This window comes from Sorex araneus, chromosome 11, assembly GCF_027595985.1.
Source record: "Sorex araneus isolate mSorAra2 chromosome 11, mSorAra2.pri, whole genome shotgun sequence".
In the NCBI taxonomy this organism is placed as follows: Eukaryota; Metazoa; Chordata; class Mammalia; order Eulipotyphla; family Soricidae; genus Sorex; species Sorex araneus.
The window spans coordinates 36433504-36458406 of record NC_073312.1 but is presented as its reverse complement, the minus strand read 5'-3'; the positions used below and the strand labels follow the sequence as shown (position 1 = coordinate 36458406).

At 39.7% G+C, this 24903-nt stretch overlaps 1 protein-coding gene across 5 annotated transcripts; it reads left to right on the top strand.

Moving 5' to 3' along the window:
- Positions 1-2588: 2588 nt before the first annotated feature.
- On the top strand, positions 2589-8165 carry ZNF32 (zinc finger protein 32). 5 transcript variants are annotated; one of them, XR_008627067.1, is made up of 3 exons: positions 2589-2686; positions 4532-4675; positions 5804-5935. XR_008627067.1 is itself a non-coding variant. In XM_055119440.1 (3 exons), exons 2-3 carry the CDS (start codon positions 4602-4604, stop codon positions 6553-6555), a joined length of 864 nt encoding a protein of 287 aa, XP_054975415.1. In that variant the 5' UTR covers positions 2589-2686; positions 4532-4601; the 3' UTR covers positions 6556-8165. The 5 variants fall into 5 exon arrangements, 3 of the variants coding, with proteins under 3 accessions (XP_054975415.1, XP_054975416.1, XP_054975418.1); XR_008627068.1 differs by having other exon boundaries at positions 5762-5899; XM_055119440.1 differs by having other exon boundaries at positions 4532-4671; positions 5762-8165.
- The last annotated feature ends 16738 nt before the right edge of the window (positions 8166-24903 follow it).

Here is a 24903-nt window from a genome sequence, read left to right as displayed (position 1 = left end):
ACCCAAAAGCCAAGGATGAAAGGCTGAATTATTTTTTTACTACACAGTAAAATCAGTTGTATTGTAATTATAATTCTGTAACTACTTTATATTTTAATAAATAAAAAATAAATAAGTTTCACTAATCTGAAATATGGTTGAAGTCTTTAAAATCTTTAAAATTAACAGCTGCATTTACTGTTTATTTTTTAAAAATCATCATTATTTTTTATTCCTTAACTTTAGTCTCAGAAAACAAAAATATATGTAAGAAGAGAGCTCCAAGGACTGAAATAACATGCCTGGCAGGCACGGTGCCCCATGCTCCATTCCAAATACCTCATAGCCTCCCCAAAACTGCATGGGGTAGCACTGAGGACCACCAGGACCACTGGGAAGGCTATGCCAAAAAACAAACATAGAAACAAAAAATAAAGCTAATTGTAAAGTTTTGCTTGAAAGAATATGAATAATTATTAAAACACACTGTTATGGCATAATGGGATGTTCATATAAGCTCTTACATTTGAATATTCTATCACGTTGACCCAAAGAGTTTGTTTGACATTAGGGCAACAGGTGAAGGCTTGGGCTTTCTGTAAGCATCATAACTTCTTATGGAAGTTTTTGGGAAGTCAGTACCTTCAAAATAATTTCGAGTCTATTCCAGTCAATAAATCACTTCAGGAATATAGATACTGCATCTTTCATTCCATAATTTTGATATAACTGTCTGTTTTTTTTTCTTCCTTTGGAAAACATCTATAAAGAATATGTATACTTTCAGGACTTTTTCATGTATATTAAAATGCATAATCAAGATTACTGTCATTTATATAAAAATGAAAACATCATTCTAGTCTCCATTAGTAATTAGGATTTGGTTTTGCTTGGCCTCAATTGGCATTTTAAAAAATGAAAAACTGATCTTTTTGTGTCATAGCACTGCAGTGTAGCACTGTAGTCCTGTTGTTCATCGATTTGCTCGATTGGGAACCAATAATGTCTCCATTATGAGACTTGTTACTGTTTTTGGCACAGCAAATACACCACGGGTAGCTTGCCAGGCTCTGCCGTGCAGGCAGGATACTCTTGGTAGCTTCCTGGGCTCTCTGAGAGGGACGGAGGAATCAAACCTGGTCGGCTGCTTGCAAAGCAAATGCCTTAACCATTGTGCTATCGTGTCATACTTTGCAAAAATTCTATTGATTTTTATTATTGATTTGTATACTTTTATGGATAGTTATTAACATCTTCCTAGATTATTATGTGTTAACTTCATTTAGTGATTTGTGTGGTACTGGATTGAGTACTGGATTGTATTGGATTGAGATGCAATCAAATATAGCATTCTCAGTCATTACTGTTTCTGCCTTCACCAACACAACCTATACTATTACAAGATCATAGAAATATTAATCATGTGTTCTTCTGGGCCTTCAATGGAGCTAGATTTTATGTTTGCTATGTAGAAAGCTATCTTGGCAAAGAAGTTAGGAAAACATTTAACTGTATTTCTTCCCAATTAATTTAGCCCTTTGTTAAAGCACCATTTGCTGAATTATCTGTTTACTCAATGTTTTGAATGCATGTCCAGTCAAGGAATATCTCTTTACTAATCTTTGATTCCACTCTGCTTAATCCTTCACCCTGTCGCTGCCCTCTTCTGAAGTATCTGTGGTGGTTATTGGGTGCGCTCCATATAGGATATGGATAAGGACTGCTATCTATATGAAACTGGGTCTCACCAATTCCAATCGTAACTATTTTCTCCCTAGTCTTCAACTCAATAGCTCTGCTTTCCTGAGATACCTCAAGAGAATCTATTAAGATTTTATTCCCTTTGAGAAAAAAAGCCTCACTACTTTACAACCACCTTTTCCCATCAAAGTTTTATCGTATACTTTTCACAGTGGGATCAGAATTTGTCCTGACATCCGCAGCATTTTTACCTCAACTGAATGAACTACATGCTTGGAGTGACTTCTAGGTGTGTGGTTCTGTATATCTTCAGAGAAAATAACTCTCCCAGTCCTGGGAAATAACAACACAAGCTGTCTTTTAGATGCAGTCAGTGGTGGAGTTGAGGTACAAACTGTATCGTTCTAAAGCCTAATCTCTTACCCATTATTTCTGGGGCAAGTTCTTACTTCGGATGCCAGAAGGGAACAGCCTCCCAACAGACACGGATATCCTCCTGCCCGAGTGTCAAAAATTATCCTTTCTCACAGAATTTGCTAGAAAGACTTGCCCCTTGCTTCAGCACCCTACTGACAGAAAACACTTTAAGGCTTTTGGAGCAGCTGAGTACTTTTAGCTCATTCCAGGCACCTACGTCATTATTCAACTAATTTCTTCCCTACATTTGACTTCCACGAAGTCCTACAAGGACTGAGGGGCCCTGACAAGGGCCTTCACGGGACTCCTCATTCCAGGTTTCACAAAGCGCCCTGCCTATGGCCCCCGCGCTCTAGCGGCCTATGAATATAGGTCTGCAGAGAGCACCACACCCTCCAGTCCGAGAAGCTAGGCGCGCCTCTGAACTACGTTTCCCACAATGCTCTGCAAAGCCGGAGCCGCCGAGATCTTGTGTCCGACGGGCGGGGTCGCGCAGAGCCTCCTGGGAGTTGTAGTCCGGTCTGCTCGCGCCGGCGCCGCTGCGGGCTCGACTCTGGCCTTTGTCTGTCTGCGGGCGCGCGCCGCTGCGGTGAGTGGGGCCGCTGGCCGGGTCACTGCGCCCGGGTGAGGCGGGGCCGCGCTGGCAGGTCGCCGCCCCTGGCCCTCCGTGACCCTGAGCTGGGCCTGGAGGGCTTGGGCCCCGAGGGAGGCCAGTCGCGAGGGGAAAGGTCTGCGGCCCACAGTAAAGCGTCCGTCTGGACTGAGAGGACTGCGGAGGCAGGCCCCGGGGCCCCCAGGCGGGAGATGACAGGCTGTCGTGGGGAGCAGCAGCCCCGCGGACTGCGGCTCTGCAGGGCAGGGCATGGGGAAAGAATGGGAACCCCCCCCCTCCTTCCAGAAGGGGGACGAGGTGGCCCCAGGCAGGTGCGCCCTGGGCCTGTGCAGTGGTATCAGAAGATGGACAAGGGAGATGCGTTTTCTCAAGGGAGGGTGAATGGCAGAGAGGAGAAACTGGGTTTAAGTCTGTGAAAAGAATAACCCCTTCCCCAAAGTCTCCTGGTCCTGCAACTATCCCCTAAGAGGTTACTCTAGGCAGCAGTGCTTTTACCCCTTCCCGTCATCTCCTTCTGACCTCTGTCAACTTGAGGCCCTACATCTTCTAGTTCATCAGACATCTATCACGTTGCCGTCTTTCATTCTCCCAGAAGCGACCTGCTATGACAGTGTTGTCCGTGTTTTTAGTAAGTGAGGACGTAGCGTTGGGGCTTTGTCCAACCATACAGGAGAAATGGCAGAGAGCCAAAGCAAAGACCTCGAGCCTTTCATGGTCTAACACCCTGAACTTCGACTGGTGCTCTGCAGTGACCTGGGACTTTTCAGAGATGATACTTTTGTAATTTGTTTCCTAAATCGGAGTCCAATTTGTATCCTCCTAATAAGAGTTTAGAATGCCTCTCTAATCACAACTTGTAGCAGCATATGTAATGGAAACCAGGTGCTTGCTAACGTTAAGTAAAATGATTGGCCCTTTGCACTGCTATTTTATTAAATGAAGAGGTTAGCATTTTTGTGGATCATACTAACAGGACACAAAGATTTTACACTGAATCACTGTATAAAGTATAATAATTTAATAATTGGAGAAAGACGGATCCTTGAATCCAGAAGTCTCATAAAGCCCTATTCCATTCTTTCATTTGATAAGAATTTTCGCCATTTTTTCAGCTATAATCAACTAGAGAATTGTCTAATGACTTTATATCTGGAAAGCATTGAACTTTAACATTTGCTTCAGAGTGACTCCTTTCAAACTCTCAGAATCTGAGCAAGTTTCTCAGAGTTTTTGAGCTCGATAGAGTTCTAAGCCTTTTCCAAGAATTGAAAAGTGTTTATACTTCCTTATATTGGAATTTTCATTATCTTAGATATGGAAAGGCTGATTATGGGCTTGAAGCCTCCTAAGAAGTGCTCAAATGTGACATATAAAATGTCTTATAAAACTTGGGGGAACTGGAGAAGAAAGCTGTAACTATTTCCCATCATAAACGAATCATGAAGGCTGACATGCTTGTTGTATTTTATATTTGAAGTTAATGTGGAGGCTCTGAGAATAAAATAAAAATTTATGTGGAGGAAAGGATGTGGAAATTATAGTGAAAAAGCATGCCAAGGCTAAGATACAAATAGAAGTGTCCATCTTTTAGGATTAGCAAGGAGATGTGTGTGATTATGTGCTTTCTGCTTACCCACGTCATACTTCCTTCTAGACTCCTTTGTATACTTTTTAAATTCCATTTTGCAGTTACATTATAAGTAATGCATAGTAATCAATACTAAATTTCTTCACTTAATAATACCCCTCCCAACCTATTGATTTTATCCTTCTCACCAATTTTCCTTTCCTTTCTTGTTTTCTGTTGTTCTGTTTCCTCAGGTGCTCAAGAACAGCACATGGAAGAATCATATGAAGAGGTGGTAATTAAGATCATACAGCAGGAGTGGACATGTTTGGATTTCCAACAGCTACCCTGCTGGACTGTCATGGAAGATATGCCCAGAATGTAGCATTTTTCAGTGAGTGAGTTGGTTGCTTGCTGGAATGCCCTCAGTTGACCATATTCAGTGTCCCTGTTCTCAGTCCTGGTAGTCAAGCTGATAAAGCAGAGAAGTCATTCATTGGCAGAATTTACCATTTATGGGGTTTAAAGGGAATTGGAATACAATAGAAAAGTTGGAATACAATAGAAGATGCCAGAGAGATAGTATGGTGGGTAGGGTTCTTGCCTTGCATGTGGCCAACCGAGGTTTGATCCCTGGCATACCAATCCTAAGCAGTGCCAGGATTAATTCCTGAGTACAAAGCCAGGAGTAACTGCTGAGTATCACCAGATGTGGCCCAAAAACAATAAAGAAGAAAAGAATAACAGTAGAAGTAGAGCAAAAAAGCAAGTTTAATTTGGAGATAGTAGAGGTAGTTTCTGAGGAAATAAGCAACTTTAATGTATACCATAATTACTTAACTTCCTTGAACCTATCTGTAAATCAGAAAAGAAACTACTGTGTTTAGTTTGTAAAGATTGTAGCGATTTATGCTAATCTGTGAACAGTGGAAGTAGTTCTTCAACATTTTTATACATCATGGAGCTTACTTCACAGTCAGGAGGGTGGTCTTTCATAGTAAATTTTTTATGAAGCTAATGAAGCTAAGTTTGAGAACCTCTCCTTTACCCTGACTTCTTAAGTCTTTCAACTACTTTTATACTTTTCCTTAATGGAGTAATTACACAGTAGTAAAACGTTAGTGTCCACAAAAATGTGGATTCACACCTTTCAGAGTCAAAGAGAGAATGTATATAATCCGGATACATTTCTTCATCTGGAGTGGGAAAGCACTATTTTCTTATCTGTAAAATGACGATAATCTTGTCTCCCTCACAAGACTTTTTTGAGATACTAAGTTAAATATATGCCTGTGTTTGAATCACATCTCAACCCTTAGCTTTTAAAACCTTTGACAATCTCCTTATGCTCTGGTTTCCTTGTCTGTAGCAGTATCGTAAGTTTTTTTTTTTCAGGAGTAATTTTTCTATGCATATTCATAGTATAATGTCTGGCACGTAGTGCTCAAAGCATTGTTTCTTTTTTCCCTATTCTTCTCACTCAGCATATTGGTGCATCTTACATGACTTCCCTCTCATTTTACCAGATGTGATGACAGAAGCACACCACAAATATGATCACTCTGAGGCCACAGGATCCTCAAGCTGGGATTTCCAGAATTCTTTCAGAAGAGAGAGGCTGGAACAAAAATCCCCAGATTCTAAGGCATTACAGGAAGATTCACCTGGAGTGAGACAGAGGGTCTATGAGTGCCAGGAATGTGGAAAATCCTTCAGGCAAAAAGGTAGTCTAACATTACATGAAAGAATCCACACTGGTCAAAAGCCCTTTGAGTGTACTCACTGTGGAAAAAGCTTCAGGGCCAAAGGCAATCTTGTTACACATCAAAGAATACACACAGGAGAGAAACCCTATCAGTGCAAGGAGTGTGGGAAAAGCTTTAGTCAACGGGGTAGTCTGGCTGTTCATGAACGACTACACACTGGACAGAAACCCTATGAGTGTGCCATTTGTCAGAGAAGCTTCAGGAATCAAAGTAACCTTGCCGTTCATAGAAGAGTTCACAGTGGTGAGAAGCCCTATAGATGTGATCAGTGTGGAAAAGCCTTCAGTCAGAAAGGAAGCTTAATTGTACACATCAGAGTCCACACAGGCTTGAAACCATATGCCTGTGCACAGTGCAGGAAGAGTTTCCACACCAGGGGGAATTGTGTTCTACATGGAAAAGTCCATACAGGAGAGACACCCTATCTGTGTGGACAATGTGGGAAAAGCTTCACTCAGAGAGGGAGTCTGGCTGTACACCAGCGAAGCTGCTCTCAAAGGCTCACTCTTTGACAGCTCTCTTCAAAGGAGATTTTCTTTATGATAGACTTCTTTGAAATGAGATGAAGATACCTGCCCAATCAATGGAATGAATGGATACTCTTTTAGAAAGACTATCATTGGTTAGGGCAAACTGACTCTTCTCCTTTCTCCCAAATAAATATAAAAAATAAATGTCTTGTTTATTATCAGTTTTATGTATATCTCATAATTTTAGGGTTTTATTTTTACCTAATTGCATAAGATGTTTCCATCAACCTAATATATGCTTGTGGAAGTTTTTCTGTAGATAGTAGATACAAGTTTAAAATTTTTAGTTGACACCTTTGTCATATTTTATTTTTTACATACTCAATATTCTGTTTTCATTGCAAACCACAGGCTAGAATTTCTCCTATAGTGCACTACTTAGAGCTACTTGAATTAAGAGAAATTTCGTCATTTATTTACAAAGTCCTCTGTTGATCAGTATTATTTTCTGAATGTTTGCTATAGAGTTGCATATTATATCTTTGTATAGTTATTTTAAAACATATCCCTTAGATGTAGTATTTATAAATTAAGATTTACAGAGTTAATCAGTTGTCATTAGATAGATATAGTAGTAGAATCTAATCTGAGAACACTTCGTAACATCAATAACCCTAATTTTCACTTGTAATTCTCTATTGCTAACCTTTGCTCCTTGAAACTATATAATTATTATGTTTATACATATCTGTCTTTTCTGGATATTTCATATAAAATGATTTCTATAATATGTAACTTATTTTGCTAAAGTAATGTTTTAAGATCCATCCAGATTGTGGCATGCTTAAGTATTTCGTTGCTTTTCTGGCTGAATAGTAATCGATGATATGAATATATCACATATTACTTATCAATTCAACAATTAATGAGCATTACGCTATTTCCACTCTTTAACTATTATGAGATTTATTTCTTAGTTGATGAAAATGTTTTGACATTGGTGGTAGTATCATGTAGTGGTTCTCAACTGTAAATGTATGGGAGGGGAACTGAGTAACCAGTGTTGGGAGAAAATGTGGAGGAAATGCATTGCTAGTGGGAATATAAAGTGCCATTCTGGATAACAGTTTTCAAGCTTCTTGAACTTTCAGACTTAGCTTTATCATACAGCAGCAAGTTTACCTTAATATATTCAAAAAAAAAATTCAAACAATGTACACAATTTTGTATAAGATTCTTAAAAACATCAAAATATAAAACAAGTTTCCTTCCTCCTTCCCAGTTAGGGTTCCTTTAATTCCTTTTATTACCCAATTGTTCTGGCTAATACTTCAGTTCTGAACAAAAGTGTAGAATGGGAATCCTCTTGTTCCTGATCTTAAAGGAAATGCTTTCCTGTTGAAAGTTGAGTAAGTTAAGTATAGGCTTAACATATATGACCTTTATTATGTTGAGGTACATTCCTTATTAAATTGTTTAGCTTTTATTATAAAATGCATTTGAATTTTTTCAAATGCTTTTTCTGTATCTATTGAGATGATCATATAATTATCCTTTATGCTATTAAAGTGATGTATTACACTAGTGATTTTAATATGTTTAATCACCCTGGTATCCCAGGAATAAATTTTGACCATGGTGTATGATCCTTTTATTATGTGTCACTGATTATGATTTGCTAGTATTTCTCTGAGTAACAGGGTGTGTGTGTGTGTGTGTGTGTGTGTGGTGGTGGTGGAGGTGGTAGTGATGGTCGTCATCGTTGTCGTCGTCAGAGGGGGATCACAAGTGTGACCGGAAGCCTACGGATCCCTTTCATTTAATCTTGGCAAATCAGGCCAGTGCTTCAATGTGAAAGCCTGAATATATGGTGCAATTTAGGCCTTACACTGGCAGAGGCTACCTAGCCACTTGGGCAGCACTCAGGTGACACTAGGATCACAAACCAAAGGTGCTCTGCGGCCTCCAGAGATACTCAGGAGACCCTATGGTATCAGGAAGTGAACCATGGTTGGCCACATGCAAGGCAGACAACTTCTGTACTTTCTCTGCCTTCTACATTTTTATTTTTAATGTTTAGTAGAGTGCACCAGTATAATAGTCTTTTTCTGAACTTTTCTTTCTGGGAATATTTTAAATAGCTAACAATATATTCCACATACACATGTGTGTATATGTGCATATTTAAAAAAGTTTCTAGTACTCTTTAAAATTATGTAAAGTATATATTATTCTCTGACCTCAAAACATTACTAACTTCTATGCCATAAAGATTTTTGACTTAATTTCACAATCCACTATTTATGGATCTTGCAAAATATCTACTCCATCCTTTGTATTGACTATATCTTATTCCAGTAGTAGATAAATTTTCCGAACTGGTCATATTATCTCCCATCGATCTGTTTCCTATGTGATTCTGATTGTGTTCTTATGAAGAAGTATGGTTTATGCCACCCCATCACTTTAATTTGGATAAGTCATAGACTACATATAAAGTCGTACCATAATTTCAGAGGTTAGGTCACAACGGATAACACTAGTTCCTTGCATGCTTCTCTTGGGACATCAGCTTTGGAACCCTGCCATCATGCTGTGAAGAAGCCCTGGCAACCAGATAAAAAGGCCATGTGTAGATATTCCTGTCAAGAGGCCTAGCTGAAGTTCCAGGCAGTGATAGCAGCTATCAAATTTTTAAGAGAGGATTCAGATCAGTACTGAACATCAGAAATACGGGAATGAACACACATGTAAATTTAGCTTTTTTGGTTCTGCTTTTGAGTCACTTCCAGAGGTACTCAGCTCTTACATCTGGCTCTGTCCTCAGGGATTACTCCTGAGGGGCAACCGTTTAGGGTGATGGGGATAGAACCCAGGTTAACCACATGCAAAGTCAGCCCTTACCTGCTGGACTATCTCTCTGGCCCTAAATTTAACTTTTTTCTGCCTCCTAATATCTTAGATATCTTTGTCAGTTCATAAAAATCTAACTCATTAGTATTAAATGACTATTCCAAAGGATAGACATATGTGTATATGTACATAAACACATAAACATATCTATGAAAGCACTGAATATTTTCTATCTTACTAACTTGTCAAACAGGTGGAAAATTCTGATTAGTTCATGTTTCTCTTTAAGTCATTTTTTTGGTTTATGTTTACTTGAGGCAACATGAGTTATATAATGTTTTATGTTTCACCAGACTTCCACTTCCCTCCACTATTATCTCAATGTTCTTACCTTTACCCCCTGGACACTCACTGGGTAAGTTCAGTTCTGTAGACCAGTTCTTATGAGCTAATAACTTTGACCATTTAACATTTTTTTTGGCAACTGTTTATTTTCATATCTGAGATCTGAAGTGGGGTTTTGTTTTTCTCATGTAGTTTTAAGAAATTTTTATGTGTTTTAGGCGTAATTTGTTATATTTGATGTTATATTTCTCCAACTAAAATGCGTAGTGTTTTAATACTGTGGAATTTCATACATTTTTTAAGTTTTTACATGAGAGTTTTATGGCTTATAAATTTTCAGAATAATGAAAATAAGTATGTTAAACTACAATGGTACCTGACTATATGCCTGATTAAACAATATAAAAAATACAGATAAAGTAAAAATTTCACTATATAATATCAGAACCACACTTTTTCTTTGATTTTGTTTTGGGGTCACACCTGGCAGTATTCAGGGCTTACTCCTGGCTGGACTCAGGGGGCCATATGGGTGAAGGAGATTGAACCTGGTTTGGCTGGATGTGAGGAAAGCATCCTACCCATGTACTATCTCTTCAGCACTTCTTGAATGTAACAGTTATTAAACTTTGACTTTTAATTTTCCTAGTTTGAGTAAATAGATGTACACACATAAAAATACATTAAATTCTTAAACATAAGATGTTTTCTGTGGACAGCACATAGGCCTCTTGCCTTGCACACAGCCAGCCCAGGTTTAATCCCCAGCACCCCTTTAGGCCCCATGAACCTGTCAGGAGTGAGTCCTGAATAAGAGTAAGAGAGTCTGAGTAACCCTGAGCACCCCTAGGTATGCCCCCCCAAAAAAGGACATTTTCTGCAACATATGTCTCTAACTTAAGAAATAGTAGAACTATTTTCATTGCTCTACATAGAGCTCTAGTAGCTCCTTTTCACTTGCTACATATTAATCTAGAGTGACTATTTTCATACTGTTTGATATTGAGATTTTAAAAAATTACTTAACTAGTACAAACTCCACTACAATGAATATTTTTTGTTGTTTGCTTTTGGGCCACACCTGGTGGTGATAAGGGCTTACTCCTGAGCTCAGGGGAGTTGCTCCCGGGACTTGAACTGGAGTTGGCTGCATGTAAGGCATGTGCCTAATTTTCTCTGCTTCCATAGTGAATGTTCTTTTAAGTAAGAAATTCTCTAGAGAATAAGAAGAAAAATGTGTGCCATTTTTGGGGTGGGGTGGGGGTGGTAGGAAGGATACTGAGGACATTGGTGATGGGAAATGTACAGTGGTGGAGGGATGGGTGTTCAATAATTGTATGATTGAAACTCAGTCATGAATGCTTTGTAACTGTACCTCACAGTGATTCAATAAAAATAAATAAATAAATAAGCTCTCTAGAAAAACAAAGGATATCTTTGTTAAATATTGAATATCTCCTTCCTGATGGTCAAAAGGTATTAACATCTGCATAATTTACCACACTAACTACATCTGACTCTTGGTTAAGAATTTTCTCATGTTGTTTATGCATTGAGTTCTGAGGAAAAGTCTTTCTACATTCATTACTTTGATAAGGTTTTTCTTCAATATGAATTATTTTCAATAAGGCCAAAACTATGCCCGAAGAGTTTTCCATATTTATTACAGTGGTTTTTTTCTCCAGTATGAAATCTCTGATGTCCTGTAAGAGTTGAGTTCTTCCTAAATGCTTTCAACAATCTTTAAACTGATGTGGTTTCTCATAGTATGGACTTTCTAATGTTCTAACAAAGTTGAGTTGTCCCTGAAAGCTTTCCCACATATTTAAAAGCTTATCTTGATTATATATTTTCTGAGAGTAAGAACTCAAAATTCTGGGCAAGGACTTTCCCAGTCATTGCATTTATAGGGTTTCTTTACCGGTATGAATTCTGTGGTGACTTAAAAATAACATGCTTTCTGAAAGCTTTTCCATTTTTTGTGCTTGTGAGTTTAGGATAAATTTTTTTATTAACAAGTATTTTGTTAGGGGCTTGAGAGATCATAAAGAAGGGCCCTTGCCTTGCATGAGGCTGACCTGGATTTGATCCCCTCCACTAAATATGGCCACCAAACCCCCACTATAAGTGATTCGTAAGCTCAGAACCATAAGTAAGCCCTGAGCACCACCAGGTGTGGGAACAAAACTAAAAAATTAAAAACAAAGTATTAAATGCTGAGAACTTCCTATATTCAATTCAAGGTTGTGTGACTATATAAATTTTGTGATGATTTAAAAGGGATGAGGTTCTCATGCAAGCTATCCCACGTTCTTTACATTTATGGTGTTTTTCACCAGTCTGATTTCTCTGGTGGCTAGTGAACAAGGAATTATATTTGAAGATTTTCCACATTCTTGACACTTGTGGCGTTTCTCCTTTGTGGCATATCTGCTTTCCTGGTCATGCCTCTTTCTATCATGACACTTTCCCCCTCTTGCAGAACATATTCTCAGAATTGTTTTGCTGTCGATTTAACATCTTTGCTTTAAATCCATACTCCTGGGAAGAAAGAAAACTTTAAAAATGTAAATGTCCTCTGTTGAAATACTGAAAACAATAACTGAACAGGATAACAATAATGTTTTGTTCCACACAGCTGTAGGTTACGTAAAATTAACTCATCCCTTAAGGTTCTTGCTAGGAAATAATAACAGGACAAAAGATAAAGAACTAGGGTTTTAAATGTAAGGAAGTTAAAAACATTGTTATTTAAAGAACACAAGGAATTACACTAGTGGAGGAAAGTTGACATTGATGTTGTAATTGGTGCTGGAACATTGTAATGCCTGAATCTTAACTATGAATAACTGTAAAAAATCACTGTGCCTTAAATATTTTTTTAATAAAGGAATGCAGGAAAATGCATCTTGTATTAAAAGATGCTAGTGAGGTGGGAAGATGAAAAAGTTAACAAGACAGAAGAGTGAGAAGGGAAATCTCCAAAGAAGGAAAACTAAAGTGTGCAATAAAACAGAATTGGGAAGAAAACCAAGTATCATAAAGCAAACTATGATTCCTAGAGCTGATTCCTGCAAAGTGATACATTTGAGAACATTGTAATGTCTCCAAGAACAAGTGAGAATAACACTTCCCCATGAGAATTTAATAGAAAACCAACATTTAATGACTCACTGTAAAAGCTCACAAATATTTAAGTAACTAAAATAGCTCTCATATCAACATTTTACTGTAATCTAACAGAAGTTCTTAACAAATCTAAGAAGAAACATACCAATCAAAACTAATTTTTTTGAAGCTGTTTACAAAGCACATAAACAAAATCTAGGAGAAGGTATTCAAAATTATCCCTAAAGGACATTCTGAAAAAACATAAAAATGTACAGGTGACAAATAAATAAATGATTAAATATCTCACTCAATAGTTTATAATAAAATTTGTATATAAATAAATATGCACATGTATTTATAATTTATGTGTTTATATTTTTTAGTTTGCAGAAATATTTTTTACACCAGATATCAGAACTAAGGCTTGTCTTTTTTTTTAAAGCTATGGAGATTGTTTCCTGCTTTTTAGAGCAAAATATTTTTAATTTTTATATGTTAGATTATTACAAACACTTAGCAAAGCAGGAAACCCACTTTTTAAAAATTCACTATACTTAGGCATTCAAATGGAACCACAGAAAACGCCATTGAAATTGACAAACAATAAAATCACATTTATTGGACTTTCTACTTAGAAGTTCCAAAATTCAAGGGTCTATAAAAATGACTTAAATCTACAACACAGTAGAGTGATCTTATCAAGAAGCCAACTTCTTTCTGTATCATGGGGATGTGCTGCCTCATCCTAAAAGTGAACATATAAGATGAACAATATCAATTCTTTGGGCAATCTACTCCCTAAACTAAGTCAGTGGAAATAAGCATTACTTTTGTAAATGTAAATTTTCTCATAAGTCATAGTCAGTTTATATCCCCAAAAGTCAGTATGTATCTTTGACTCAAATTTAATCATATTCTCATTTTTGAATATGTGCCTAAGGCTTACATTCAAGTATACATTCAATATATGACACTGTTCATAAGGTCTGATTAGATTGGCACTTACACACTATTTTAGAGGGATGAGTGTATATAATGTATATAATGTGTATGGATATTTGTAACATGCGCCGTATTTGAAAGTACACTTATCCTTTCAGCAAGCAATTCTAGGAGTCCATCCTACTAGATTTTCTAATACAAGAGAGAATTGATATGAATGAAGATAATCTCTAAAGCATTATTCATAGTTATACCCATAAAAGGTAATACTATGCAGGCACTGAAAAGAAAAACAGGGACTAGGATTATAACCCAGTGCTTAAATGTAAAGGTCAGAAAGATCTTCTCTTTTTTCCAATCTCTACCGCTGTCTGCCATGGAGCACTTTACTTTTCTTCATAGGATTTCTCATTACCTCACAAGAGAAGTTGAGTTTTAAAATTAGCATCCCCCAGAATACAATCTCCCAGAAAGGCAGAAAAGAGCCTAAAATACTGTCTGGTATACGGACATGTCCAAGAACTTATCAATCATCAAATTAATAAAAATTCTGGAATACATGCAAAATGGTATTGACTTCATCACACTCTGGTCTGACTTTGGGGAAGAATATTAGATACATATACATTTTATTGTCGCTTATAGTAGTAGCAACTTAATAGACCATAAATATCATCCTGAAATGCTGAAATTCTGTCAACTCTCAAACTACTTCAAAATTTGGTTTTCTCTAGAATTAAGGCAAACCCCAGGCTGGCATTCTAGACCATGGGAGTTTTTTTTAAATAATATGCATATTTTTAAATTTATATTTCTATTATAATGTTTTGTTCTATTACAGGATAGAATCCAGGTCTATCATACATGCAAGACTGGCATCCTACTACTGAGCCACATTTATGACTTAAAATTTTTTTATTCCCTCCCTTCTTCTCCTTTCCTTTTACTGTTGAGGCTGTTGTTGGGGCTTGGAAGGGGCATTGGACATGTGTCTGGCTGTGGTGCTCATAGTTTTAACTGTGGTACTTACCTGGAGTCACATGTCAAGTTATGTTTGTACACTTGGCCGTGATATTCACAGGTTTTCACTCCTTTAGTTGTGGTGCTTGCACACATGCTTCCTGGGATTGCACTCTTAGCTGAGGCATGTAAGTTATTTTTGTGATCCTCACTGGGGTCACTGGAGCTCACACATGTGCTCACCGGGTATCTCATTGTCAGACTGTGGCACTCACACTTCTTTTAGTTGTGGTGCTTTCTAGGGTTTGCACCTTTTTTGTGATGCTTACACCCATGTGGCTGTGGAGCTTCAGGAAATGACTTGCAGTGTGGGTGATCACAGATACCATAGCTGCCAGGCTTCACGAAGCAGAGCTGCCAGGGTCAGGTTCAATGAATGTGAACAACTGGGACTTTAGTCTGTGGCCACACGCTTACAAGGCAGGCACTTTTAAGACACTGTACTATTCTTCCTTGAGCCTGGCAAAAGTTGAGTTTCCAACTTTCTCTATGGTCAGTTTTTTATGATTCAAAACTTCTAGGGTACAGAAACTTCTAGTTACCCTATCATCTCCAGTTATGCAAATTCCACTTATTCTTCAGAAGAAATAAACTGACTGTCACCACTTAGTTACCCTAAAGACTAGTCTGGCCCCTGAGGGTAGACAAATGCTGCCATTTCTGCATCAGATGTATAACACATGAATACTTTAGCCTTTTATGGCTTTATATGCTAAATATGTCCTGCTTTCATCTCCTGTGAGTTGGTAATGACTTTGAAGCAACAGTTCCCTAATATAAAGTATTTTGTATCTAGCACTCTATGAAGCAGGAAAAGCAATAAACCACTCAATGAATGGTGATCAGGGAGGAAGACCTGAGGGAATGAAAATGGGGAGAGGACTTCCTTTCTGCACCCTGCAGTCACCCAGAACTGGTTAAGACTACTTGGTCCCAGCATGAGCAGAGCATCTCTCAGGCAAGAGGCATGAACCCAATTTCACTTTGAATGATGACAATTGCTCTGGAAAAGGAAAAATGAAATGTGTCTGGATCTGGCTTCTTAATAGCTCTGAGGTCATCTGTCCGAACCTCCATGCTCTCAACTCCCCACTGGAGAAAGTGGCTCATCTGGAGAAGAAAAGGCTAGAAGATCTACTGAAGATAGGCCTCAGGTAAGCTGCCAGTCAAACTGACTATTGTGAACCAGTGAACCAGTTGGGTACCTTAACTAAACTGGTAGAAAACCTTCGTGTCTCAATCTCTGAACTCTGACACAGTAGCAACATCATTGGTATTTTGGTTTTGAGGTCACAGCCAGCCATGCTCAGGATTTACTCCTGCCTCTATGCTCAGGAAACACTCCTGGAGGGGTTTAGGAAACCATCTGTGGTACTAGGGAAGAAACCCAGGTCAGCTAGGTGTAAGGCAAGTGTCCTACCTGCTGTACTATTGCTCCAGACTCCACACAAGTCCTTAAGTTTTTTGTGATGTGTTGGAATTAGCTGATTCCTGTAAAAACAGTGGTGAGGGAAGAAGAGGTTCTTCCCACATACGCCTTTCACCTTCAAAGGACAGGAAAGTAGGTGTGCATCAGCTACTTCTAGACAAAAATGGACAGAGCTGGCATCTGAACTCATGAGCTTTGGGCTCTGCTCTCCTACCAAGGCTGTTAGGGCTGGGATTGGAAGTGGCAGTGGAGGCCTCTGGGAAATGTAGTCTAGTCTGGGATACAGTCTGGCATCCCAAGCTCCCAAGTGTGCACTTTTGTAACTCTTGAGGCCTTTGAAAAGTAATGGTGCGGGGATCCCAGCTCCCAAGACTCTAAATTAATACTCCTGTTGTGGTACAGAATTTTTCTAAATTCCCAAGATATTATAATGTGCATCCCAAATTGGCTCCCACTGCTAGAAACGGATGAGAGTCTGCCAAACGTTTTATGTTACTTTTGAGCAGCTGTTTATGGTTTGTTCCTTTCTTTCCAAGTAATCCTGTTTGGGTTGCAAGTAAAGGGGGAAAAAAGCATGCTAGAGAATTACGACTCCCAGAAGACTTAAAATTATTTTTCTCACCATTTGTTGATAAAGAGGAAGGAACAAGATTGAATCACTCTCAACAAATTACTATTTTTTTAAATCTAGGTCAACTTCATAGAATATGTGTGTCAGCTCCAGTAAGTAAACAGTGTAGGAACTGAAATGTGTCTTTGTTTTCACATAGAGCTTTTTAATTTGAGAGAAAATTTCTCAGAATAGAATATTCAGTCATGGATTTAACAATGATGAACCAGCACCCCACTATTCCATATAGCAGTTAATAAGGAATCCTTCCTTGACCAGACTTATCTGGACTTCTCTGAACCCTGTTCTCATATCGACCATGTCTTTATCTTAGTGAAGACAAGGCAAAGAATTCTGCTAAATTCATGAGGAATTTAGCAAAGTTCTAAATTCATCAAAGTTCATCAAATTTAGCAAACAATCCTGCTAAGTTCAAGAATCCCCCCACTATCTACACAATGGAATACTATGCAGCTGTTAGGAAAGATGAAGTCATGAAATTCGCTTAAAAGTGGATGGTCCTGGAGAATATTGTACTAAGTGAAATGAGTCAGAAAGAGAGGGACAGATGGGGCTGAAGCAATAGCACAGTGCGTAGGGTGTTTGCCTTGCATATGGCTGACCCAGGTTCGATTCCAGCATCCCATAAAGACGAAGCACCGCCAGGAGTAATTCCTGAGTGTGCATGAGCCAGGAGTAAGCCCTGTACATTGGTGGATGTGACCCAAAAAGCCAAAAAAAAAAAAAAAGAGGGAAAGACATAAAATGAATATACTCATTCATGGAATATAAAATAACATAATATGAGACTGACACCAAAGGACAGTAGAAACAGGGCCAGGAATATTGCTCCATGGTTGGCAGCCTGCCTCATGAGGAAGGGGAAGAAGGCAGCTGGAATAGAGAAGGGATTACTAAGTCAATGATGGTTGGAGGGATAGTTCCGGATGGGAGATGTGTGCTGAAAGTAGATAAAGGACCAAATGTAATAGCCTCTCAGTATCTGTATTGCAAGCCATAAAGCCCAAAAGTAGAAAGAGAGTATGAGGAAAATTGTTTGCCATAAAGGCAAGGGTAGGGATGGGATGGGGGGAATACTGGGGACATTGGTGGTGGAAAATGTGAACTGGAATGGGTGTTCAATCATTATATGACTGAAACTCAAACATGAAAGCTTTGTAACTGTATCTCATGGTGATTCAATTTAAAAAAATGAAGAATTTTCCCACATACAATACCCAATCACGTTCCTCTCTTCCCATTCTATTCAGTCAAGTCTTTCCCCTCATCCCACTTTTGATACTTAACCAAGTCCTTCTTAGTAAGTATCCCCTCACCTGCCATCTCACAAGCAGCTAAAAATTCCCACTTGTCCCTGTTGTACTGGAAATTAAGTTCAAATTCTCTCTCCTATTCCAACTCTCCTGAATAAAGTCTTTCCTACTTTGATCAAGTTTCAGAATAATCTCTTTAATACAGTGGGCAAAATAACTAATGTCCTTTTCCTCTAAGACTTTACTTACCAGTCAGGAGAAGGAGATTTAAAAATTATATATATATTAAAAAAAGAGGGTAAGTGTAGGATAACACTGGTTTGTCCTTTCCACCTTACCACACGGAGCTTAGGGTTATTGGTTACTCCCATCACAGTGCTCCCGTTCCTCTGTGTTTATTTGTAACCTCTTTCTTTGTGCTCTGTTAACTTGTAAATATTGTTTTTCTCTTCTTCTTAAGTCTTTGGCATAGTAAATTCAGAGCCATGTCTTTTTGTATAGACACAGGAAGACAGTTAATGCTATGCTTTTGTAACTTGAGAGTTAATTGACTCTGAATGAAATTTACCTCCTGGACATCTGTTCTCTCAATTTAAGCCTCAATTGCCCTTACTTCCTAGCACCCCAAAAGAAGGGGCCAAGGGACTGGATGAACCCACGGCAAGCAGTGAGCTGCCCTGGCATTGAAATGGGCCTGGCCAAAGCACCATAATACTTAAGTATAAGTAAAGAGCATGGTCATGGACAAAGTCTGTCATGATCCAAAAAGTAATAACTACAGTAGGAGCCTGCTAGGGTTAGGAATGATTAATCCGGCCTGAGCAATGTAGTCTGAGTCAATGGCGGAGAGATGTCCCCAGGAAAGCCACCTTACAAGCTCAATGTATCTCTTATTGTGTCCATACAAAATAATATTAAGATGTTAATTAACATGTTAATTAAGTTATTGGACTAAGGGGAGCTGAAATACCCCTAAGTGGTATTTTGCCCTTGAGCAGAAGGGGTTTTCATATGTAGATTTTGCTGCCAGACAGGGTGTGTGGCTACCCCCAATGATAGGGAGTTGGAAAGAGATGAGAGAGAGACCAGGGCAAGCAAGGCGGAGCACTGAGAGACTAGCAAGGAGGACAGAGGGAGAAGAATGTCGAATGTCGGGGAAGAATGCAGGAGCAGGCGTGTGGTGAGAGGGGAGAAGAGAGACCAGGCAGCAAGATGGAGCATGGAGAGATGAGTAGGAGAGACAGGAAGAGGTGGGAATGAGGGGCAGTGTGAGACTAGAATGGGGAGCTTAGTGAGACTGGAACAGGCACGTGGGGAGAATGGAATAAACAGCAATTGATCATCAACCAACTTGGTCCTCATTTCCTCCTTCAAACGGCCATAGCATTGGCCATCCCGGATCGGGAGAGCAGCCCAAGCAGTAAGAGAGAGAGCTGTGCAGGGCTCCCCTAGCCACCTGGAGTTTACACGGGTAGGGACTGTGGTTGTGAATCAAGTTGCAGGGCACATGCACTGTGAGGTCCTGAATCATATCTCTAGCACTTCTGGATAGAGCACTTGAGACCCTCTTCTACTGCTCGGTACTGCCTTGTCAGCCTAGTCCCCATAGGTCAGGCATATTCTACTAGGCAGAGCATTGCCTGCAATGTCCCTGGCCACTAGACAACACTGAACGTGATTCCTTTAAACATAAATGCAATCACAGCGGGTAGGGCGTTTGTCTTGCACGCAGCCAACCTGGGTTCGATCTCCAGCATCCCATATGGTCCTCCCCAGGACCTCCTGAGTGCAGAGCCAGGAGTAACCCCTGAGCATCAGGTGTGACCCAAAAAGCTAAATAAATAAATAAATAAATAAATAAATAAATAAATAAATAAATAAATAAATGCAACCAGAATAAAATAATGGGGAAAAGATTCTTATGATTACAGACTTGTAAGTTTGGGGCTGGGCCTCTTTGATAAAAGGATTATATGAGCAGAAATCAAAAGAAAGTAAAGAAAGGAGTCTTTATTGAAATGCCCAGTAAGTACATAAAGTCAGAATTCATAAAGTTGAAAAAACAGGAAATCCCACAATTAATCTTGGTGACTTTAATGACCTGATCTCAACACATCAGTCCTTATAAGGGAGACAAAGTAAAGTTAGTGCCAAAGAAGAGACCGTGAATATTGAAGCAGAGAGTAGAGTCTTGCTCAGTGAAGCACAACATCCAAAGAATGCGGCCAGCAAATGCTGACAGTGGTGAGGAAACAGCATCCTCTGGAGCCTCCAGAAGGAATTAGCTGTGCTAGCACCTTGACTTTAACCCAAAGAAACTGATCTAAGATTTCCTGCCTCTCACGCTGTAATGAAATAGCATTGCAGCTGTCATGCCTACTAAGTTTGTGACAATTTATCACAGGAGCAATTGATGACTAATACATCAAGGAAGGGAGAAAACCTAGCAGAGAGATCCAGGTAACTGTTCCTTTATCCCCAGAATAAATCTGGCTTTGGGGGGAAGGGACCACATCTGACTGTGCTCATGTGCAGTGCCCAGGATCAAACCTGGCTGTGTGCTAGCCAAGCATACCCACTGTATCATCTCTCTGGCTTCCAAAATAAACCTGAAGAGAAGGCACCAGGTGGAGAACAAATAACTGGCCCCAAGTCAGAGAGTGAAGGGTGAAGTTAATGAAGATGCAGCCTGTGAGGATTTTGATGTCATCCACCTGAAGGCATTGGCAAGTGAAAGGGTCTCCAGGAGCAAGCTGAGTTTCTCTAATCAATCTATAGTACCTATTACTATTAACTTGGGAAATGCAAACTTCTGGTGCATGTATTTAGCATGGCCCCAATCTTGTTTAAAAATTATGTCTGGCATTTTCACTAATATGACTGAGTAATGAAAATGCCAGTCTTACCTCCACCCGGTATATACAATAATATAACAGATATATGAAATAATAGTCCTTTAAAAACAGACTGGATGGCATGTGGAAAAGATATTTCCCCAGAAAGAGATAGGGAATATTGGAGAAAGTGGGAGAAACTAACATAATTTTGCTTGAAGTGGCACCAGTGTACCATGTCCTAAAAGCACAAGGGACAGCTGTGATATGGAGCCTTTGTCACAGTGACTGAGACATCCATGTCTATATCAGTGACTTTGGTGTTTGAGGACAGTGAGGAGAGTACAGTAAATTGGTGCAGAATGCTGAAAGGCTTTCCTCTGGGAAACAACAGCATACTGGGGACAGAAACCTTTGACCCACTCTAAAGAGTATAGACACACTAGCCAAGGCAGATTGTATACTGCTAGAAATCCACTAAGGAGCCCGGTCCCACCAGGAATGATTCCTTAGCACACAGCCAGAAGAAAGCCCCCTGAGCACTTCCAGAGGTGGTCCCAATCCCACCCCACCCCACCCAGCACACACACACACACACACACACACACGCACACACACACATGCACGCACACACAAATAATCCCTCATTTGGCATGGATAGCATACATAACCATTTACAGAAATTCACAATTACTGAAGTGTAGGATATAATTGGTTTGTCCTTTCTCTCTTGCCACAAAGAGTTTAGGCATATCTGGTAATAATCTCTAAACAATTCTAGACTACATTGGTATGCCCTGCTCCCCTTGCCTCTAGGAGCTTAGGTATATCGGTCACGCCCATCATGATGCTCCTGGGTCACTCCCACTCCTTTGTCTATATGAAATCACTTCTATGCTCTCTTCCCCAACCAGTTTATCAGCTCTTCCCCTAATCAGACTCTGCTAATTTGTAAGGTCAGACCTTGCAATGACAGTGAACTTGTATTGTAAGTTAATATTGCCTTGCTCCTCTCCTTATGTCTTTTGAATAGTTTACTTTAAAACAATATCCTGGCAGTCCCCGCCAGGGCCGGTGCTCGGCTCCGGCCGATTTCGGCCTGGGTGCCCATGCCTCTGCACAGCCGGTGGATGTGGAACAAGCGGGAACCAGAGACAATTTAGGATTTGGGGTTCCAGCAAGTGCTTGCACCCATGTATGGAGACTGTGAACTAAGCTTTTGCCACATGCTGGTCCAGGAAGGGAAATGATTAATTTTCCAACTTTAATCTCCGCGGACTTAATTACTATAATACAGAAATTGTAAACATTTTATCTCTTCATTCTCATCAGTGGAAAACTTATTAAATATTTCCTTGTTAATAGAGCTGTATTCTTGGGGGATAAATTCCAACAAAAATAGTGAGTCTGTTTTGAAACTCTAACAACAATAGTGAGTTGAGTGTTGAAATCTGGAATGCAATCAAGGTAAAGAGAAAAGGAAGTGAAATTGTCACTCACGCAGGGGGGGGAGGGGTTGGGGGGTGAAGGGTGGGATGTATACTGTTTTTTTTGTTTTTGCCTTTGTTTTTGTTTTGTTTTTGTTTTTATTGGTGGTGCAATATGGGCACTGGTGAAGGGATGGGTGTTTGAGCATTGTATAACGGAGATATAAGCCTGAGAACTTTGTAACTTTCCACTTGGTGATTCAATAAAATAAATTAAAAAAAATAAAAATAAATAAATAAAACAATATCCTTTTTGTATGGACAAAGAAAGATAGTTGTAATATGCTTTGGTAACATGGGATTTAATTGGCTTCAAATATTATTCACTCCAGGGCATCTGCTTTCTCGACTTAAGCCTCAGCTGCCCTTACTTCCTAGCACCACCAAAAGCAGGGTCCCGACGAGGAACGGGACGGACCCAGGGCAAGTGGTGAGTTATGTGCTACCCTGGCATTGAGATGGGCCTGGCCAAAGTGCCTAATGCTTAACTATATGTTAAGAACTTGGTCATGGACATGTCATGTCATGATCCAAAAGCAACGATGAAACTAAGACCCTGCTAGGGATAGGAAAGACTAATTTGGCCTGAGCACTGTAGTCTGAGATCCAGATGACCCCAGGAAAGCAATTCTATAGGCTTAGTGCATCTCTTGTTTTGTCCATACATAATGATTAATATTATGATTACTTATATGTTAGTTGGATAAGGAGAGGAGAAACACACCCACGGATTCTGCTCTTGGGTGGATGTCCTGCTGAAAGAGATTCTGTCCTAGAAGAAGCATCCCTGAGGGAAAGAACTTTACCCCTATTGATTGTGACCACACCTATGTGTAAGCCCCAACCCCTCATTCTTAGGGATTTAACTGGGCTGAAAGAGTAGACTGGGGGTGAGTCCCAGTGCAATATCTGGAGAAGCCAGATCAAGATCCAGATCCAGAGGAGAAGGAGAATGAAGTAGCATGAGGGAGGAAGAAGCAGGAGGAGAATCAGAGGAGAATGGAGATGAGAATGGAATAAACTGCAACTGAGACCAACCAGCCTGGCTCCGTTCCTTCCTTCGCCAGCCTCATCATAGCCATCAACCTCCCCGGGGTGGGGGAAGTGGGTGGAGACTACCGAATGCGGGCGCAGGAGAGATAGAGTGCCTTTGCCCTGTGCCCGCTGCCTGTACCCCTCTCTTTTCTTTTTTGTGTGTTTACACATTGAAGTGTCATTATTAAGTATTTTTTTTTTTTGGTGGGGAGCTTCCCAAGTAGTGGTTAGAGGACTCAGGGTCTAGTCTTGAGGATACTCGGCAATTGGACCAGATGGGCCAGGTTCAGATGAAACACTCCAAACTTTGCTGGTTACAGCACCTGAAGCCATCGGACAGACCCTACAACTAGCGTGGGTGTAACATATGTCCAAAGCAGTGACGGATCATTTGAACCCACACACCCCTGAGTATAGACAGCTGGAGTGAGAACTTTGGGGGAAGATACAGTTAAGGGAACATGCTGGAAACAGAATGAGCTGTGCCAGTGGCATCCTCCTTAGAGAGGCTTCCCTTTATGGAGACTTCTCTGTTATGCGCATCCCTGTCTCACTTCCACCTAAGGCTATTTTGGAGTTTCCTTGATCCTAATATGCTTACAAGTCGAAGATTAAGGCACCTTATGGGCAACAGATGCCAATACCTCCAGGCAAAGCTCAGAACAGATTCCCTGTTGTACCTCCTTCTGCGACCCACCCTCCAGCCTAGTAGTTTTTCTCCAGTACTGGAACCCCTCCATGAAGACTGACAGAGGTCTGTAAAGGATGCAGTCCTTTAGTGAAGGCACCTGCAGACAATGCAAAACACTCATTTCTCATCTATCTGATACCTCTCTTGGACGTGAAGCCTATATAGTGAGGGGCTAAGTAATACCTGAGAGAGCTAGAGAAGTTCTGATGGAGGAATTAAGCCAAGGGAGCAAGTGATTGTGGATCCCCTAAGTCCCTCAGCTAGAGTGACTTTGGTAAACCTAGAATTATTCTGAGACATTAATATAATCTTAATATAAGGCCCCCAAAAGATCAAATTAGCAATGCTATTTGCTTAACCCAGAGAAGTTAACATGTAGTTTCAAACATAATCAAGAAGCAGAAAAATATGTCAGAAATAAACTAAACAAAACCCCTGGAGAAGACATACATGCAGCAGAACAAGGCAATTGCCTGAACAGGAGTTCAAAATAATTGTTCTAACAAAACATCAAAAAAGGAAACTATTGAACAAAATGAGAACTATAAGAGAGAAAATATGGAAAGTTTCAAACAGAAATAACAGAGCTAACACACTCAAGAGAATAACAAAATAATACAATTGAGGGATTTAATAGAAGAAGGAAGAGCAACTGTTAACATCAGTGAGTTGGAATATAGAATAGTTCGGGGGAAGTGATTGAAAAATGTTAAAAAATAAATACAGGCAGCTGATAGAATAGCAAGAAAAGCAACATCA

Coding starts and splice junctions, on each gene's coding strand:
- ZNF32 (XM_055119440.1), top strand. CDS start 4,602: ATGTTTGGATTTCCAACAGCTACCCTGCTGGACTGTCATGGAAGATAT. Junction 4,672..5,761: donor CCAGAATGTAGCATTTTTCA/GTGAGTGAGTTG, acceptor CTTCTCACTCAG/CATATTGGTGCATCTTACAT.